Genomic DNA, 21,307 nt, shown 5'->3' with positions numbered 1-21,307 from the left:
ATCAGATAATATGGTTAATACATTTGTAATCCACCAAATATTGCCAAATATCGTGTAATAGGGTTCATGCATTTGTAATCCACCAAATATTGCCAAACATCAGGTAATAGGGTTCATACATTTACAATCCACCAAATATTGCCAAATAGCAGATAATGGAGTTCATAAATTTGTAATCCACCAAACATTATTATTATTATTATTATTATTATATTATTATTATTATTATTATTATTATTATTATTATTATTATTATTATATTATTATTATTATTGTTATTATATTATTATTATTATATACAGAGAGACAGACAGACAGACAGAACAACAGACATACAGAGACACAAATAGAGAGAAAGACAGACAGATAAACAGATTAGACAGGATTCAGATATGACAGACATTATATATTATATATATATATATATATATATTATATACCATTATACAACACACACATACATACACACACATACTTATATACATACATACATACATACATACATACATACATACATACATGCAGACACACAGACAGACGCACACATATATAGATAGATAGATAGATAGATAGATAGATAGATAGATAAACAAACAGACAATATTTCATGGATGGATGGATAACGAACGAATGGATAATTCGGTAGATCAATAAATCGACAAGCTGACAGAAGGCTAGACAGACAAACAGATAGATGTATAATAATTATGTATGTGTATAAATGTAAATGTCTTCATACAAAAAACCCAGACAACCCGGACCCTACCACACCTGCGCCTCCGACTACCAAAGAAAAAACTACACAACCTACAACCACTGAAGACACAGACACAACTGAACCTGATCAAGTAGACACCACGGAACCCGATGTGCCAGACACAACTGAACCCGATCAAGTAGACACCACTGAACCCGATGTTCCAGATACAACTGAACCCGATCAAGTAGACACCACGGAACCCGAAGAGCCAGACACCACGACTACACGAGCTACTCCACGCCCGGGCGGTACGTTTTTACCAAGTGACGTAAGGGGGGGGGGGGGGGGGGGGGCAGGGGAAGTGACGGGGGACGTATCACAGTTGTAAAACGCTTGCCAGATGCGCGGTAGGTCTAGCGTCGATCCCCGTCGGAGGGCCCAGTGCGCTATTTCTCGTTCCAGCCAATGCACCACGACTGGTATATTAAAGGTCGTGGTATGTGCTATCATGTATGTGGGATGGTGCATATAACAGATTTCTGGTTACTAATGGAAAATAATAATTTTCATGGACGAAAGATTTGGCGAGAGCCAACACTATATATATATATCTTTTTCACCAATTGATATTGCAAAATTCTGTCCATTTCTAATTCACACCCCACCCACCCTTCTGTCTCAGACCCAGTCACTGGCTAAGTCAGAGATTGTGCCCGGGAGAGACATGCTTGAACCTTAATTGGATATAGGCACGTTAATGTGTTATCCAATCCAATCCAATATCCACCATAAGGGAGCAGAAACTATATCAACATGATTATGGCCCTTAGCCAATGAAGACCCAGACACATTTGTTGTTTCAAGAGATGGGTGCTGGGGCGTCCAGTCCTCCTAATCAGCGGGTTGTTTGGCTGTTTGTTTTGTTTTTAATGGAAGTGAAATGTAAAACAAATTGTCACCTGAATGTTTGTGGATTATATTTTCAAATATCTGCCATAATTATATTATTAATATATTTTGAAATATTGTAGGTGCCGTTTTTAAAAGTCGCACACCATTCATGACCCCCCCCCCCCCCCCCACACACACACACACCTCCTTGCATCCGCCCCTGTGATTGTTATGTTTTCTTTTTAGTCGACTGTTTCAAGGGAGAGAGTCTGGTGTGTATCGCTGCCGACGTCTTCCCAGGATACAGGATTTACGTGAACGCCTACAACTGCCCTCACATCAGCGGAGCCTGTCCAGGTAGAATATATTTACAACATCTATCTGGGGGCGTTAAACAATTATTATTATTAATAATCTTTACCTCTCGATAATACTTTTCATGGTCGACATTTAGCTCAGTCGGTAGAGCGCTCGCTAAAGCCGGTTTATCCTAGTAGCACATGTAGCACGTGCTACGGACCCCGCGCTTCAGGGGGCCCCGCGGTGATGTGTATATTTATTTTTCCCGGGTAATTTCCCCCCTCTCCTCGAGGGGGTTGCAAACCATATATCCAGGGAAAGTGGCCTTGCTGTTATTTGTGCTACAGGCCCCGGATCCTTAAACCGACTCTGGCGCTCGCTAGAGGTAAATTTGTCATAGGATCGAAACACCTCAATCAGGGTTCATAGCCGTAAAGACCAAACAAGTTCAAAGACTTTCAAACACTTTTACCTGCCATTTACAAAGACTTTTTCACAGCGGTCAAAGACAATAGAATGCGATAAAAATACCAAATCAGTCCGTTTACGTTGCTGTCCATGGCAAACAAATTGAGCTTTTTTTCATATGCATCATGGCAGATTAAACCTTGTAACTGGAAAATATCAATTGCATGCAGCTGTAAAAAATATCATCTTTGCTTTGGCTATGATTTGTGAGAATTAAAAAAAGAATTAATGACTTTTATTTCAGTTCAATGTCTTTCAAAGAACTAAAAATCAAAACAAAAACTGAAATTCAAAGAACCCTGTCATTGGACCCATTCTCTTATATTTTTTTCCATCCTGATGTTGTTTTTTGGTTTTTAAATCCCTACCTCTCTATAATACTTTCATGATCGGGAATTAGATCAGTCAGTAGAGCTCTCAACCGAGGTGCAGGTGTCATAGGATCGAACCACCTTATTGGAGCCATTTTCTGATTTATTTTTTGTTTGTTTGGGGTTTTTTTCTCATCTCATTACAACTTTAAAGGGACATTCCTGAGTTTGCTGCAATTTATAAGATGCTATCGACTAACAGAGATTTTTTTAACGATTGTAATTACATATCAAATATATTTTCTGCATAAAATATTAGTGGCTGTATATTAAACGTGTTTCTGATCGTTCTAATATTTGTATTAGGTTAAATTTTATTTTGTTTACTAAAATATGTTTTTTTCGTACGTGATGTACTACAATAGTAATACGAATTGTGGTTTAGTCGTAGATTTACATTTACGTGCAAAACTAGGCTTACGATGTTTTGTGAAATTTGGCCTAGATTCGGGCACTTTTGTTTAATTGGGGCAAAAATCAGCCTTCCCCCTCCCCCTTACAAAAATAGGAGCCCGTACGCCTATGCTCACCTCATACGAGGACCGAGAATATGTGGTATTCTTGTCTAATACGCTAGATATGCCCTACTTGTTGTGAACAGTATATGTACAATGTTTTGTCTGTTGTTACTTGTTGTGAAACAGTATATTTACACTGTTCTGTTTGTTGTTTCAGTTGGATGCGACTACAGACAACCGGAAATCTGCAGCATATATTCCAGTGTCAACTGCGACAGATACCCTTCATTTAATAGAGTTTGTCCTATGAAATGTGGACACTGCGACAAGTGTAAGTAACACACGTATATACTGAGTAAACAATGTTGTATTTTTATTTTTATTTCCAGGCCTGTGGGAGCGATATCTGGAATGTGTGTGTGTGTGTGTGTGTGATTGCGTGTGTCTGTCTCTGTCTCTCTCTCTCTCTCTCTCTCTCTCTCTCTCTCTCTCTCTCTCTCTCTCCTCGTCTCTTTCTCTCTCTCTCCTCTCTCTCTCTCTCTCTCTCTCTCTCTCTCTCTCTCTCTCTGTGTGTGTGTGTGTGCATGTATGCGTACAATGTATGTGTGTTTGTAGGCCTCTTCCAGATAGACAAAAAGGCGACCGTTTACAAACACACACACATGAACGGACACACACACAATGTGACAGATACACACACACAAATTGACACACAGCCAGACACACACACACCACCCTCAAAACCAAGGGCTATCTCTCATATTCGCCAAATTAGCCAATTGTAGAAACAATTGGCGAATTTTATTTTATTTGGCGAAATAATTTCACGTAATACTAATAAATGGTATTTTGGTAACAAAAAGCACACATTGTTTTGCGATTTTTGAAGTTTAATAATTAATTATTTTTCTCCTGACACACAGCTGGCCCTAAAACACTTTTTTTTCATATATTTCTGGGCATAATTTTAAATGGTTTGGTTTTGTAATGGACTAGTACATTTTATGACTATTATAATATTTTTAAAGCAAATTTTTTTTGCTAAAAACGATTTTTAAAAATGCAGAATGGGGTCCATTCGCTGAACTTAAAGGTGAAAAAACAAAACAAACAAACAAAAAACAAGAGAAGAGAAAATCCAGTTTTAAAATATAAAATCGATGCTTTAGTTGTTTGGGTGTTTGATACATGAATACATTCTAGATTATGGCCAACATGTGTCTTAAACGACAATCATCGTGAATAACATTTGTATGAAAAGTCCTTTTTCTTATTATAGCTTTAACTATAATTTCATTCTTTGCAGAAACAACCTTTTCTCCTGATGACATCATGTCAGCAGACCTCATCACTGGACAGATGACTCAATTTCACCATTGTATTAAAATCATATAAAATTAACAATTCAGATGTGTTGGTTTTTCATGGGGGGTTTTTGTGGTTCAAATTAACTGTTTATATGATAAAGTGCATTTGTCACTTTTAGATCATATTTAGTATATACTTGTTTTATTTGTTTGCTAGTTAGTAGAGCGGAGCGAAGCGGATATAGTTTAACATGCTCATATACCACTACGGTTTCGAGCATTAGTGAGCACAACCCTTCAAGCATTTTGTTTTGTACATCTGAAATGGGTAGCAAAGCAGCTATTAGTTTTGTGGATTGGTAGGATAGATTTTACAAATCGCTAATTTTATCTTTAATACCTACTCCGTATCAGAAGCTTTTTTAAATGAATTTTATGCGTAGATGTATACAAGCACAAACATCCACATATTTATATCACTTCCATCATTTAAACTGTAGGAACACTTACTATTCAATGGCAATTGATTATGGATTTTAAAGGGACAGACCCTAGTTTCAGCCAGTGAAAATGCACACTGTCTTTAGTTAATCTACAAACCTGTAACACATTTGGATAAAGTTACAATTGAGTGAAACACGAGTCTGTGACTTTGAAATGGTGAAATACCATCTAAAAATAGACTAACACTCGACTCCATAACTGTTACTTCTTAGACGCACGTGCGTTTTTAAAAATATGAGAATTGCATTTTGTGATATTAAAAACACCAGGATGACCAAAAACACTTCGAATGTATGGAAATGGATAACATAAGCAATACAATCCAAGTAAAGTATGATTTCAGTTATCAAAAACGGCTCTAATAGTAAAAAATATGCCTTAGTGTTTAAAAACTAGGGTATGTCCCTTTAACAGTCACCATATAGGTAGCGCCCAAACGATCTTAAAAATTACATCATTTAAACTATAAGAACAATTACAACATATTCACCAGGGCTGTAGCTAGGATTTGTGTGTGAGGTTTAGGTGAGAGTGGGGGCCTGATGAATTGTTGAAACAATGAGCATACTTAAAACTCTTCAAATGGTTAAGAAGGAGTTACGTTTCTATTATTTTTACCGGATTTTTTACTTCTCTTTTTTGTGGGGAGGACTGTCCCAACCCCGCCCCACCCTCCCCCCACACATACTAGCTACGACCCTGTTCATTGGCAATCGTTTATGGATTTTTACAATCACCACATACGGTAGGTAGAACCAACCGATCTTAAAAATTATCTTTTCAGGGCTTCTAGACTTAAAAGTTAATACAATTTTACTAAATACTAGTAATAATCAAATATGTTACCTAAAGAGGGAGGTAGCGCTTTAAAACACTAACATTGGGGGGGGTTGGGGTGTGGGCAGGATATTCATATTTACAAAATAGACGTGACTGCAACATTTGACCCAAAACATTTACTAGCCGTCGGGCATGGCAATAGTAGTTATCTACTAGCCCAACATTGAATATCACTAGCCATGGGAGTGGGGCTATAATAATCTAGAAGTCCTGCTTTTAACATTTTAAATGTTGCATGATGCAAAATTTTATGTTACGGGTTTTTTTCCATTAGCAACACATATCATTGATATACCAGTCGTGATGCATTGGCTGGAACAAGAAATAGCCCATTGGGCCCACTGACGGCGACTGATCTCAGACCGTCCGCGCATCAAGCAATAGGCTTACCACTGAGCAACATCCCACTCTCGGTTGGACAAGTTAACATAGTAAAAGTTGAAAAGAAACCTTAAAATACTGGAAAAAATCTCTTGAAGAAGAAAGGGAAATTAAGGAAGTGCATTTCCTTCTGGATGGGCGGTAAAGCGATTGCTCAATGCGCAGTCGGTCTAGGATCGATCCCTTCCGGTGGGCCCATTACAGGCAAGGTAGAGCAGGTTGGGACGGGGGGGGGGGGGGGGGGGGGGGGGGGGGGGAAGCTATATTCCCGTCTGTAATGCTGAATCAAAAATATTATTGGTAGTAAATCTTATGACAGAGATTAAAGTTTTCTGTTTTACGGGAGAACATACCCCCGAGCCACCTAGAAACTTTGCTTTGCGACCTCGATCTGTTAGCCCCCATAATGTATACGTTTCCGCCGTGTCAGCATTAGACCATTTCTCGTTCTAGCCAGTGCTCCACATCTGCTGTAACAAAGACTGTAGTACGTACTGTCCTGCCCCATGAGATTTAAGACTAGTAGCTACTGGGTTTATCTCCCGGTAATGGCTTCCACCTATAGCGAGTTTAACAACTCCCTGACTAGATGTAAGTAAGACGCAGTGGGCCACTCTGTCTAATTAACAGCAAGGGACAGGTCGTCGCCCAGTGGTAAAGCGCTCGCTCGCTCGCTATTTCTCGTTCCAGCCAGTGCACCACGACTGGTATATCAAAGGCCATGGTATGTACTACCATGTCTGTCGGATGGTGCATATAAAAGATCCCTTGCTGCTAATTGAAAAGAGTAGCCCATTGACGTCCCGACAGCGGGTTTCCTCTCTCAATATATGTGTGGTCCGTAACCATATGTCTGATGCCATATAACCATAAATAAAATGTGTTGATTGCATCGTTAAATAAAACATTCCCTTCCTTCATGTTAGTCGGAAACAACAGCTCAAGTCAATCTATTTAACCTATTTATTTAAAGTAGCCAGCTTCTGCGTAATGTTTTTTCAAGTCATCATTCTCCCTCACAGTGAAACACATAGTCTTTTTCTTGTAACACTGGCCATCGTGTTCAATGTTATCAATGATGTCGTCCAGTAGGTGGGCGTGTAACACGCCCGATCCCGGGGGGTCGAGCTTGACGTGCGTGAAGTGAACGTGGAAGTGATAGTACGAAGGCTGGTAGTGTACGTAGATCCGTAGCTTACTCTCTGGAATACCGTACTTATCCTTTATGGCCAACTGAAATAAATAAATAATAAAATTTAATAATAATATATCATATTCAGAACACAAACTAGCGCTGAAGACATGATGTTGGCATAGATAAGCAAGACAATTTGTTCTACATTTCTTGGTGTAACCAACATTTTGTAATGTAGTGTAAAAGTAGTTGGACAAAACCACAAATTCAACCGTGGTTCTAGGATCGATTGCCGTTGGTGGGCCCATTGGGCTATTTCTCGATCCACAACTGGTTTAACAAAGGCTGTGGTATGTACTATTCTGTCTGTGGGATGGTGCATATAAAAGATCCCTTGCCGCTAATCAATATGAGTAGTCCATGAAGTGGCGACAGTGGGCTTCCTCTCTCAATATCTGTGTGGTCCTTCACCATATGTCCGACGCCATATAGCCATGAATAAAATGTCTTGAGTGTGTCATTAAATAAAACATTTTCTTCCTTCCTCTCTCAATATTTGTGTGGTCCTTAACCATATGTCTGACCATATAACCATAAATGAAATGTGTCGAGTGCGTCGTTAAATAAAACATTTCCTTCCTTCCTTCCTCTCTCAATATCTGTGTGGTCCTTCACCATATGTCCGACGCAATATAACCGTAATTAAAATCTTTTGAGTGTGTTGTTAAATAAAACATTTTCTTCCTTCTTTCCTCAGGACCATAAAAAATGGTAATTTCCAGGACCACTATTATTTGTTATTCTAAAAATAATCACAGGGATGTGAGAGGGGCTGGAACTAAAAAGCTTACTCTTCACCTTCTTTCTTCCCATGTCGAACAAAGTCTTTCAAATAGCATATCCTGAATTGGACAAAATTGGCCAATCGCAATGAAGCTGACGAAATCCAGCCAAGGGGAATGTACTACGTGTGAATACTACTTGCGATCGCCAAATACTACTTTAGTTTTTTTGTTTTGGGGTTTTACACTAAATGGAAAAGCGCATTTACGTGTTTCCGCATAGCTCTCACGTACCTGTAATGAAAAGCAAAGAAAAGGAAAAAAGAAAGAAAAGAAGTTATAATGATCTAGCGCTCTGTCACACTCACCTTTCCTTTCTTCAAGATGTTCCTCAGTAGAGGAAGACTCGACTCGTCCAGGTCTCGGAGAGATTTCATTCTGCGTCTGTTCGCTATGGCAACCAGATACAGGCTGTCGAGATCCTTCCGGTCCCACTTCATGTCGGGAAGGAGGAGAAACCCGTTCTCCGGGTCGGAATCCTCAAACACAATCCGGTCAGCTTCAGTCTTCTTCTCCAGGATGTTGTACACCCACTACAACATCACAGACAGAAGAACAGATACAGTTAAAAAGGAAAATATTTTATTTAACAACACACTCAACACATTTTATTTACGGTTATATGGCGTCGGACACATGGTTAAGGACCACACAAATATTGAGGGAGGGAACCCGCTGTCGCCACTTCATGGCCTACTCTTTTCGATTAGCAGCAAGGGATCTTTTATATGCACCACCCCATAGACAGGACAGAACATACCACGGCCTTTGATGTACCAGTCATGGTGCACTAGCTGGAGCGAGAAATAGCCCAATGGGCCCACCGACGGGGATCGATCCCAAACCGACCGTGCCTCAAGCAAGTGCTTTACCACTGGACTACGTCCTGCTCCTAACAGATGCAGAAGTCGATTTAACAAGCATTCTGAGAGTACCCCTAAAGCAATACATGTCCCCTACCAGGCAATACCAGGCACGGTGGAAGCAAGTAGACATTGGAGGCAGGGTGGGGGCTGACCGATCAAGGGGAGCAAAGCAAAGTTTCTAGTGGGGTTTTGGGGGTATGCTCCCACATAAACTTTTGAAAACCAGATTTCCTGAAACGCAATTTCCTGCATTCTACAAGAAAACTCCTGCGCGTGCTGTAACCTCACTGTGGTGCGGGGGTGTAACATTCTCTGTGAGAATGGCCAATACAGCACAAATCCCCTTGTTTTCTTTGAGATACAATTGAAATTTGGAGTAAAAGTTAGTATCTATCTTTGATATTTGTATTTTTGCACAGTTCTTTACACTGTTTTTATTTAAATCTTGAATTTTTATACTAATGTTGATCATCACTTTATTTGTTTGCATTACCGGCATAGTTTGACACCCAATAGCTGATGTATTTTTCGTGCTGGGGTGTCGTTAAACATTCATTCATTCATTCTACAAGAAAAATTCATCTCTGGCTTAAGATTTACTACCAGTAATATTTTTGATTCAGAATTATTGGAGGAGGGGGGGGGCTAGAATCCCCCCCGCCACCCCCGACCCCCTGCCTGCATACAAGTCTCCTAAGTTCAAGGGAAACAACTCTGTGAAACATGGATAAATTTAAACATCACAGACTATAGTTTTTCGGTTTTAACCTTAAATCCAAATGTGTTGCAGGTTTGTATATTTCTAAATTCAGTTTTAATTTTCATGGGCTGATACTATGGTCTGCAACTTTAAAGGAACATTCCTGAGTTTGCTGCAATTTTTAAGATGTTATCAACTCAAAAGAATTTTTTGACGACTGTAATTACATATCAAATATATTTTTCTGCTTAAAATATTAGTGGGTGTATATTAAACGTGTTTCTGAACGTTCTAATATTTGTACTAGGTTAAATTTCATTTTATTTCCTAAAAAAACACATTTTCGTACATACGAAATTATTTGAAGACAAAATGCAGTTTGGGCTTCTTACAAATATTAATTGGACCAGAATAATATAGACACTGATATTCTAAAGAAGAAAATATATTTAATATGTAAGTTTAATCGTAGAAATTGGAAACATCTTACAATGAAGCAAACTCAGGAATGTCCTTTTAAATGTCATAGCTCACATAACGCCTGTATAGAAACGTGTCTTATATTCGTGTTTACCTGAATGCTGAAGTTGCTTGCTTCAATGGACGGCAGCGTTACACTGTTGTAGAGTTCAGGTGTCTCTCGGACCACCCACACCTCTTGGTCAGAATACTTCATAATGTGTTTCTCGGTTGCTGGATAAATCATCGTTGTCTTGAATCCTAGAAGAGAATAATAAAAATTATCAAATTTAGTGGTTCCTATAATTTATAATAAAAGAGATTAATGGAAATAATTAATAATAATGTCTAGCTTTGCCAATTTGTGTCGTTGAACAAAACAAACCTTAACTTTTTTATGTTTTGGATTTTTGCATGCAGACTTTACATGTATCTATGTTCTTCAGAAAAAATATTTATTTAATTTTTTAAATAATTACCAAATTGTTTTTTTAACATAGAGAAATTATTCTTATGTAATAATTGATATTATTTAAGAAAATATGTTTCTATAAAAAAATTATGTTTTATAGATAATTTAGCCAAATTTACTACACAGAGCTACATGTATAGGCTTGATTTAATAAGAAACATTGATCCCACCCCATGTCTGAACATACATCAGCTCTCTACGTTAACTTCTCTGTCCAGGAGCCAGATGGCACCTACTTCTCTTTTTTTAGATGCCAAATAGCAAAATTAGGAGCCATGTTTATATACCGATATAGTGTATACATGAATGTGTCTATACATGTGTGTGCATGTCTAATATGTCTAAATCAGGGCTTCTAGAATTTTTATAAAATCCACTAGCCATGGGATCAGTGATTTTTAAAATGTACTAGCCACAATTAAAAGTTCACTAGCCCTACTTTACCTTTAGTTAATACAATTTTACTAAATAATAATAATAATCAGATGTCACCTAAAGAGGGAGATGTAGAGCTTAAAACACTAACATTGGAGGGGTGGGGTGAGGGCAGGATATTCATATTTACAAAATAAACTTAACTGCAACATTTGACAAAAACAATTTCACTAGCCGCCGGGCATGGCAATAGTAGTTATTTACTAGCCCAACATTGAATATCACTAGCCATGGGAGTGGGGCTACCATAATCTAGAAGCCCTGTCTGGCATGGCAATAGTAGTTATTTACTAGCCCAACATTGAATATCACTAGCCATGGGAGTGGGGCTACCATAATCTAGAAGCCCTGTATGGCATGGCAATAGTAGTTATTTACTAGCCCAACATTGAATATCACTAGCCATGGGAGTGGGGCTACCATAATCTAGAAGCCCTGATCTAAATGTAAGTGTGTGTGTATAAACGGTTTACCCATTGGTACAAATAGTAATGAACTTTGAAAAGCATGAAGTGTACAAGTTTATAAGAGAAACAATTTATATCTGGGTGACTAGTAATAATTAATAGTATTAGTATCTGTAATTGCCTGTTGAGTATTACATCAGAAAGTAAATTTTTATGCTAATTAATATAGTAAGGGGCCATCCATAATTTTCAACATTTTCACGAGCGTACAAACCGTACGCAGGGGGAGGGGGTTAAAGGAAGGGACAATTAAGGCATTTGGCCTGGTATGCATATTCAACGGTATACAATGCACATTATTGCTTAATATCAACAAGTATAATCGTATAGTTATTTAATAAAACAGTTAAATGTGACAGCTATTATATATAACGGGTGCAGCCATTTTGTACCATCTCAGTGAGTACGCCCTCTGGCGAGCTGGTGGTTACGTAATACTTAACATGTAATGTCAGGAATGAGCCTTAGAACTAGAGAAACACAATCTACCTGGTTTTTGCGGGATGATAAATAGTCATACATTGCAATGTTCTGTAATAATACACATCTCAGTAAGCTAGCAGTAAGTATATCCAGCACTATATATATATTATTTTTCAATACAAAATAAAATATCATTGTCAAAGTGGCTACACAACAAGTCAAAATAATTAACAATGTTTTGTCCATGCATTAACCTACATACTGAAATGATACACGGAGTGTTTTCTTAGTTAATTGGTCTATGCTGTTAGTTGCTTCTACCTGTGATTCTTGATTGGCAGGTGTGTATTTGACTGGTAACCAGACGAGCCAATTAATTGACGCTGTCTAGACATGGTTTATTACTGTAAATAGTTCTGTAAAACTATTGATTAAGTAGACTTTTCCATCTAAAACCACAGAACTGACCAATTACGTAGTCCCAAAGAAAAGAAAATTATCACTTGGGTATCGTGGGTTGTCGTTTTTGCTCCAATGTAGCATATCAATAGGCCTAATAGTGTACATTTTTCCTTTGGATTATTTAACAGAGAAAAATACTATAACCCCATTTTGTTCCATTAATGCAACTTGAAATATATTTAGTTTAATAGTTTATTATATTATTAAGTCATTTATGCTGTTATCAAAGAGAAGCGCCTTGTTGAAAATTACTGCTTTTGTTTACACTGTACATGTACAGGAGATGGTCAGGAGCTGACGTCACTTCGCCCCAAGCTATTCCACTGGACGTCACAAAAAAGAAAAAAAATGGCTGCCCCCAGTTAGCAGGAATAATCATGGTTTTTTTATTAACTCTAAAATTACACATTTTTCATTTGCTAAAGTATCAGTATGTGTTGGTGGTCCGGGTATGCATCTTTCCAACACATAAGGCTCTTATTTGAGTTGACCCTACCTTTAAGGGGCCAGCGTACACTTTTTTGAAAATGAAAAATGTCGATCAACTTTTTTCATTTGGGGATGTACACTTTTAGGAGGGGGGAGGGGGTGGTCAAAAGTGTATTCTTTGTACACTTGTGAAAATGTTGAAAATTATGGATGGCCCCTAATAATCTGATGTAAAAACTTTACTAAAATTCAAAGCTTGAGAGGCAATGTTCCTACTTATGAAACTCAAAACAGTATTTAAATTCATTGATGTATGCTGTTATAAAATATATGATAAGCAGAAATACCAGGTTTGAAAATTATTTTCCTCTGCTTTTTAATTCATGCATTAATGACACATTTTATTTGGAACAAACCAAATTTAAAAAAAAAAAGTACTTAGTATTTTCCATGTAAAAGGGAAAAAAAAGTGCCTCATAGTCATAACAATATTAACATCGCAAACTTGTACATTCGGGAATTTTTGTATTAATATATCAGGGTGTTCGGGATTCGCCGATAGTAACTGTTTTTCTACTTTTTTTCGACAATGTGTTTATGTGCTGTGTATAAAAGGCTGATAGAGATCCCACCCAATCTAGATGTTAATCATGTGAGCGACCTTTCTCTTCTTTTTTTTTAATTGTTGGTATGATTGTAATGTTTTCTTATAAATTTTTACTTTCCTTTTAAATAAAGTGTTTTATAAGATGTACCAAGAAACATTTTATAAAGTTCTATTTAGACATTTTACTCTGATATTATATACTTGTTAAAGTTTTACTTATCTTTTGGCGAAAACATGGTTGCGGTCTGTTTTCATATTGATCATATTTTCGATGATGTAATTATCTTTATCTAGAGCTGCAAAATTGAAACTACCAGGCATTATAGTACAAAATAACCTGGCAGTATGGTATGAATTGACTGATTGTGTGTGTGTGTGTATGGGGGGAGGGGGGTTAATTCACCAAGGTAAACATCTACGGTCCGTTTTTTTCCATTTTGACATTTATTGGACCTCTGATGGCACAGCAATAAACATCACAATAATAAATGTTGTGCCGGAGACGTTTATCTTGATGAAATAGTAGAAAAAGTTCAACCTGTACCACTCTATATCAAAGGCTCTAAAGACTAACCCTAACCCTATCCCTAAAAATGCCCTAACCACTGAAAGGGAGGTACGGGTCGAACTCATGCCGAACTGGGGGGGGGGGGGGGGGGGGGGGGGGGGGGGGGGGGGGGTTTGGGGGTAAGGGAATAAAACAATTCTACAACAAAAAATCCCACCTGCAAATGCCGGATCTGGAACTGTATCGAACGTGCTGTAAATATCATTCTTCAACGTCTGTTTCGTTCTCGTGACCGTCGACAACAGTTTGTTAACGCTGTCCCTATCAAACGGTCGTTTTTCAAGAAGCAAAACGGCTTTGTCTTCACTTCCCTCGAATTTCCCCTGCAACGTGATAACTTTGTGTCGCGTATCCTCTCGGAGGATTTTGTCCACTGAAAATCCTGAAAATGTCTCGTCTGTACCAGTATCTGACGGGACACCACTTTCCAATCGCCGTTTCTTACCTGTCAAAGTTTCATTATTTTCACACATCGTGTCTATGGGCGCTGACATCTTTGTTTTTCTTCTGTTTTAGAAAATCCCTCCTTTGACTGTTGCTTCGGAGTGTGCTCGAATAAACGACACCAGTATGGGCCAAATTTACAAAGCGTGTGTCCGTCTTACATGCATGAACCTGTATGTATTTTTAATGCTTAGACGCATGAGTGTTTAATAATAATAATAATAATAATAAAATTAATACCCCCCCCCCACCCACACACACACACCCCGCCCCACAACAACAACAAGCTTCGTAAATTCGGCCCTCTATTTCTATGTTATGAGCGGCAACATTTAGATAACTCATGGATACATAACATTATAACTTGGATTGTCTCCCCTATCTCAAATTATTATTTTCTCCCATCTTCGTTGCGCGAAACATTAATTTTTGTATATTTTATATAAGAATTATATATTAGTGTTTTCCTATTAGCTAACGTGTTGCAATTTAAAAGTATAAATAACAAGAAAGACTCCAAGAGTAATATTAATGCAGTTGCGCAATCGAGTGGGATCGAGAATTGGAGAGAGAGAGAGAGAGAGAGGAGACGAGAGAGGAGAGGACGAGAGGATAGAGAACTTGACACTGAGATAGGAGCTCTCCTCGGAGGAGGATCTCGAGGACCGAGGGAAGAGTCTCAGAATGAGGTCGGTGTTTGTGAGAGGAGACGGGAGACTGGGGGAACGCCTCGCAGCTAAGACGGACGGGAGGAGGACACAAGAGGACGATGCACGAGAGTAGAGAGAGAGAGATCTCCTGCTAATACTCTCGGCATGCGCAAATGCCTTGCGAGGATTCGAGATTACCTGAGGACTTGTACTCCGCTGAGCCAGGCGAAGGGCGTGGCCGAGGTGCGAGGAGTCTAAGCCGCTGAGGAGCGATGGAGAGAGAGACCGAGCCGTGAGAGAGGAGAGAGAGAGAGAGAGAGAGATGAAGGTGGTGCCGGTTGGGGTGCAGGCATACGGCTATAGCACACAGAAACAAAAAGTCTGCACGAGTTTTGTCCATGCTTGACGCTCTTAAATTAAACATTTACTGTTATAAAATTAACATGTGCAATTTATTGGAATTGTTCATCGTAATCATATTCTCCGTGTTTTCGTTTATCGTCATCTGACAAACATTATTGACTGTCTCTTTGCTAAGTTAATCAACAACACGTTTGCAATCTATAATAATATAATACGTAAGACTGTTTAAACAGTTTCTCATCGTTCTGACCGCTTCTCCTTTTCCGATGCCGCATTTCGTAATAGTATTTTTATGCTTAGGTCCAGTCGACTACAGCCATCACAAGCGTGCCAAAATATTGTGTTATTCCGTAAATTACAACCGTTAATGGGAGGTCGCTCTAAAATGTAGGGAGAAAAAACATGAGAAAAAGAAAGAGCTATAGAGACAGAACGGCTGGTGGATAGAGCTTCGAATGACGAGGGATAGAAAAAGGAAAAGAGACAAAGAAAAAGAAAAAAAGAAAGAGAGGTAAAATAGTCTCTTCTCTATCTCTCTCCTCTTCTCTCATCTCTCTCTCCTCTCTATCGACTCTCTCTCTCTCTCTCTCTCCCTTCCCCCTCCCCATCCCCTCCCAACGTCCTCTCTTTTTGTCTCCTTTTATGATTAATATGTACTCCCAACACACAAGGATAGTATTTGATGTAGCAGCCGTGACGCACTGATGAAAGAAAGACATTCGTTGCGATTACCAAAAGAGGTCCGCCCATGTAAAATGACATTTTGTTGAAAACAAACAAGGCGTGAAAATGTTACGAAAACGTGGTACAAAAGTCACCAGAGTTTTAATGGACTTAGAGTTAACAATGTTTTTGATGGGGGTTTTAGGATCAAAATTATCATAGGAGTTCTTAATTTTATTCAAATAAAAATCGATATCAAAAAGAAAGCGAGAAGAGAGAAAGAGAGAGAGAGAGCAGAGAGAGAGAAGAGAGAGAGAGATATATAGAATGATCTAGATATAATAGATCTTCGGGTAGTGATGTATCTCTTTCTCTCGCGCTATTTCTCTCATCTCTATCTCTCTACACGAGGGATACAACGAGGGAGGTAGGGGAGAGAGTATGATAAGGAATGGGATCTTGGTGAGAGAGGGGGAGAGGGTTAATTTGAGTTAAGCGGTGAAAGAATGGGGGAGGCTCTCTCTCTCTCTCTCTCTCTCGTCTTGGAGAGAGAGGGCATAGCGCTTATGGGAGATGAGTTCTCGAGAGATGAAGGGTCGCTCGATTTCAGGCTTTCTTTATGGAGTATCTCGACGCGATCTTCCGTTTGGGTTGGTTTTGACCGGCAGCCGTCACTCTACCCAGACACACACCTCAGATGAGAGATAGATCTCTCTATCGCTCTCGATGATAGCTATCTATCTCGATCGCTATCGCGAGATCGAGCTCTTCTCTTCTTTCTCTCTCTCTCCTCGCTCTCTCTCTCTCTCGCTCTCTCTCTCTCCTCTCTGTCTCTCTCTCTCATTTTTCGCCCTGCTGCGTTTCCGTTTTAAGAGGGGTGGGGGTACAGGCAGACGGATATAGACACAGACACAGACAAGAATAAAGTCCTGCAAGAGTTTCGACCATGCTTGACGCTTAAACTAAACATTTCCTGTCATAAATATTACATGTCACATTTATTCAATTGTTCATCGTAATCATGTTCTCCGTGTTTTCGTTTATCGTCATCTGACAAACATAATTTACTGTCTCTTTGCTAAGTTAATCAACAACACGTTTGCAATTTATCATAATATAATATGTAATACTGTTTTAACAGTTTCTCATCGTTCTGACCGCTTCTCCTTTTTTGACATGTACTGCCTAATTTGTGTTTTTCCGATGCCGCATTTTGTAAGAGTATTTTTATGCTTAGGTCCAGTCGACTACAGTATACACATCGTGCAAAATATCGTGTACAGAGATGAATTCCGTAAATACAACCGCAGTGGAGGTCGCTATATGTGTTACGTAACACCTATAAAGCTATATATACGGCGGCCGTGCATATAGCTTCGAATGACGAGGGATGGCTCTCTACACGGCTCTCTCCCTCCCTCATCGCTCTTTCGCTCTCTTGCTCTCTCTCTCTCTCTCTCTCTCTCTCTGCTCTCTCTCTCTCTCTCTCTCTCTCTCTCTCTCTCTCTCTCTCTCTCTCTCTCTCTCTCTTCTCTCTCTCTCTCTCTCTCTCTCTCTCTCTCTCTCTCTCTCTCTCTCTCTCTCTCTGGTTAATATACATATATAAAAATATTTGAATAAAGATTTCAAACTAAAATATTGTATAACGACACCACTAGAGCACATTGATTTATTACTCATAGGCTATCCCCCCCCCCCCCCCCCTCCCCTCCCAATGTCTCTCTTTTTGTCTCCTTTTATGAATTAATATATACTTCCCGACACACAATATAGTATTTGATATAGCAGTCGTGACGCACTGATTGAAAAAACGAAAGACATTCGTTGCGGTTACCAAAATCCACCCATGTAAAATGACATTTTGTAAAAACAAACAGGCGTGAAATATACTGTTACTTTGGTACCAAAGTCACCAGAGTTTATGTACTTAATGTTAAAATGTTTTTGATGGGGGTTTTAATCGAAATTATCATAGGAGTTCTTAATTTTATTGAAAGTAAAACCACACCAGAAAGAGGCATAGCGTATGCCATGCCTTGTGCCCATTGGTCAAAAAGTGAAGTAAGTAATACAATACATTTATATTCATAAATAAAAATGTAAACATATGAATCCAGGTTGGCAGTAGCACATCCGGAAGAGATCAAAAGCGCATAAGTAAGTTTACACAAATTATATACTAGTATAAGATACATTATAATTTATGCAATGTACACGTGTTTTAAATAGATATAAAAATAACCAAATGTGATATCTGACACTATGATAATACACCTATACACCAACTATTGTTGTGTAAGCAACCGTGACAAAGTAAAGTTAAAAGTTTGTTTTATTTAACGACACAACTAGGGCCCCCACGAGTCTAAAATATTGGACTCGAGTACCTAAGGGTCAAACTCGACCCGGACCCGAGTACCCGACCCTAGATAATAACGAGACTAAGGAATAAAGTAAAATAGCATTATGCATCTTAATTCCAGTGCTGAACATGGCTGTCAAATCATGCCATTGATACACTGGCCCATATTATACTGCGTTCCACACTGTGGCATTCGGCTTTTCTTTTCCCTCCATGTCTCATAGCTCTAAAATGTAATCGGCGGCAAGCATAATATGGCAAAATGACGTACAAAATATAATTAAATGAGCGTGCTCTTCCTTGCACGGGTACGCGAGTCCTGTGAGAGTGTTGACTCGAGTACCCGTGCGTTGCTAGACTCAGCCCGTGTCCCAAAACTCGAGTACTCGTGAAGACCCTAGACACAACTAGAGTACATTCATTTAGTAGTCATCGGCTATATTGTAAAAAACAAAAAAACAACAACAACAAACAAACAAACAAACAAACAAACACCCCCCCCCCCCAAAAAAAAAAAAAAAAAAAAAAAAACACCTAACCAACCAACCAAACAAATAATAATAATAATCGAAATGAGTAGTCCATGCAGTGGAGGCAGCGGGTTTCCTCTCTAATTATTTTAGCTGTTCTTAGCCATATGTCTGACGCCATATAATCGTAACTAAAATGTGTTGAATGCATCTTTCAATACAGCACTTCTTTCTTTTTCCAGCCACCCATTAGTTGATATATGTTCTGATGAGCTGAGGTTTCTTTAACTATTCAGTCATTCATTCAGAGCTGGACGTAGCCCAGTGTTAAAGCGCTCGCTCGATGCGCGGTCGGTCTGGGATCGATTCCAGTCAGTGGGCCCATTGGGGTATTTCTCATTCCAGCCAGTGCACCATGACTGGCATAACAAAGGCCGTGGTATTTACTATCCTGTCTGTGGGGTGGTGCATATGAAAGATCCCTTGCTGTAAATCGAAAAGAGTAGCCCATGAAGTGGCAACAGCGGGTTTCCTCTTTCAATATCTGTGTGGTCCTTAATCATATGTCTGACGCCACATAACCGTAAATAAAAATGTGTTGATTGCGCCATTAAATAAAATATTTCTTTCTTTCTTTCATTCGTTTTGTCACTCACTCACTCATTCACACTTCTTTCACCCGTTCACTCCTCGATTAATTTATTAATTCCTTCATTATTTCATCCTTCCATCTAGCCATTCTATTCTGCGAGGCTATCCGGGATAGATATTTTACTCACATTCACTTTCCACGAACAGCGGCCCCGCATTATTCACTACAGCTCTGTAGTAAGACCTTCCATCGAGGCCGGATCTAGTGTATGGGATCAGGGCACACTTATAGGTGGCGCTGACGGCGCGTGCCCCCTTTATTGCCGACGTCAAATAAATAAATGAAAGCTTGTTCACACACGGCTTACATGATCGGCATCCACCCACACCCATTTAACAAACCACTTTTTTTAACAGTATGTTTACAATTTTGTATTTCACGAATGTCACACTTTTATTAACGTGCCCTTTTTAAGAGTTGTGGCGGGACGTAAACCCAGTGGTGAAGCAGCAGGGGCGTAGGCTGGGGAGGTCGGACGACCCTCCCCCCCCCCCCCCCCCTCGCCCGCTGAAGCAAATGGTCCGCTTTCAGAACTAAAACATACAGGTTTCTTCTGGTTGTGCAAAAACGAAATAGAAAAAGATTCACTTGTTTCATATTCGACCCCCCCCCCCCCCCCCCGGTCCAGATCACGCTACGCCCCTGTGAAGCGTACGCCTGATGCTTGGTCGGTTTAGTTTCGATCCCCGTCGGTGGGCCCATTGGGCTACTTCTCGTTCCAGCCAGGCACCACGACTGGTATATCAAAGGCCGTGGTATGTGCTATCTTGTCTGTGGGATGGTGTATATAAAATATGTCTTACTACTAATGGAAAAATGTAGCGGGTTTCCTCTCTATGACCATATGTTGGACATCCAATAGCCAATGATTAATAAATCAATGTGCTTTAGTGGTGTCGTTAAACAAAACAAACGTGTTTTGAAGAATTGTTCAATGTAGCTCTTTGCCCTTAGTTCCTCCTTTAAAAACGTGCTTATGGTCCACCGTTGCTGGTTTCCTCTCCAATTTCACTGTTCATACCAGCCAACAAACGAACCACTTCGATCTAAACTACAATAGGCAATTGGTGCACTTAAGACTTTTCTTGTTTCCGCTTTTGCTTGTTTCTTCTCCTATTCCATCGTCCATACTATAGTCAACAAACTAATCACTTCGATCTAAGGTACAGTAGACCATTGGTGCACTTAGGACTTAACTTGGGGTTTATTGGAGCGCAATTTTAGTCAGAAATTAAGAGATTGCTTCACTTTATTTACCCTTCATCAGCTGATATTTTCAGGACGGTAATAAAAGGCGGGAAAAGTTTATTTCTCGCGGCAAACGACGCGGCACTGGTGTTTGTGGAAGCTGCGCTTTCCCATGAGTGTTGTGGCGGCTACGTAGCAGGCTTTTTGACGATCCATTCCGGGCTTAAATACCAGTCGACGAATCAATGGCCGATAAACAGAACGTTTTAGATTTTTCTGCCCCGTAAAGTTTGCGACAAATATACAGAATCCAGACGAAAATTAACAGACCGTTATACATTCCAGTTGTGACCGTGAATTTTTTATTTATCTGCTCAATCTGTTTGATTAAAATGGACTCTGAGCGACAGACCCCCAAATTCGAATTTAA

General features: G+C 39.3%; 2 protein-coding genes across 2 annotated transcripts in view; one reads left to right on the top strand and one right to left on the bottom strand.

The window, feature by feature from the left end:
- The window catches only part of LOC121390321 (neurogenic locus notch homolog protein 1-like), a 40,584-nt gene extending 35,988 nt beyond the window's left edge, over nucleotides 1-4,596 (top strand). Inside the window, exons 16-19 of the mRNA XM_041522107.1 lie at nucleotides 751-1,008; nucleotides 1,838-1,948; nucleotides 3,406-3,519; nucleotides 4,495-4,596. Coding sequence (XP_041378041.1) covers nucleotides 751-1,008; nucleotides 1,838-1,948; nucleotides 3,406-3,519; nucleotides 4,495-4,496 — 485 coding nt within the window. The 3' untranslated portion in view covers nucleotides 4,497-4,596. The remainder of the gene's footprint in view (nucleotides 1-750; nucleotides 1,009-1,837; nucleotides 1,949-3,405; nucleotides 3,520-4,494) is intronic.
- A 2,573-nt stretch (nucleotides 4,597-7,169) lies between these two features.
- Nucleotides 7,170-14,602, bottom strand: LOC121390407 (m7GpppX diphosphatase-like). Its single transcript, XM_041522211.1, has 4 exons — nucleotides 14,243-14,602; nucleotides 10,338-10,483; nucleotides 8,506-8,730; nucleotides 7,170-7,453 (listed from the first exon to the last, which is right to left on the bottom strand). The coding sequence occupies exons 1-4, from the start codon at nucleotides 14,577-14,579 to the stop codon at nucleotides 7,184-7,186; spliced, it is 978 nt and encodes a 325-aa protein (XP_041378145.1). The 5' UTR covers nucleotides 14,580-14,602; the 3' UTR covers nucleotides 7,170-7,183.
- Nucleotides 14,603-21,307: the final 6,705 nt, after the last annotated feature.

Source organism: Gigantopelta aegis, chromosome 15 (assembly GCF_016097555.1).
Source record: "Gigantopelta aegis isolate Gae_Host chromosome 15, Gae_host_genome, whole genome shotgun sequence".
In the NCBI taxonomy this organism is placed as follows: domain Eukaryota; kingdom Metazoa; phylum Mollusca; class Gastropoda; order Neomphalida; family Peltospiridae; genus Gigantopelta; species Gigantopelta aegis.
This window is presented reverse-complemented; position numbering and strand designations above follow the sequence as displayed.

Coding starts and splice junctions, on each gene's coding strand:
- LOC121390407 (XM_041522211.1), bottom strand. CDS start 14,579: ATGTCAGCGCCCATAGACACGATGTGTGAAAATAATGAAACTTTGACA. Junction 8,731..10,337: donor CAAGCAACTTCAGCATTCAG/GTAAACACGAAT, acceptor GTGATGTTGTAG/TGGGTGTACAACATCCTGGA. Junction 7,454..8,505: donor ACATCTTGAAGAAAGGAAAG/GTGAGTGTGACA, acceptor TATTTATTTCAG/TTGGCCATAAAGGATAAGTA.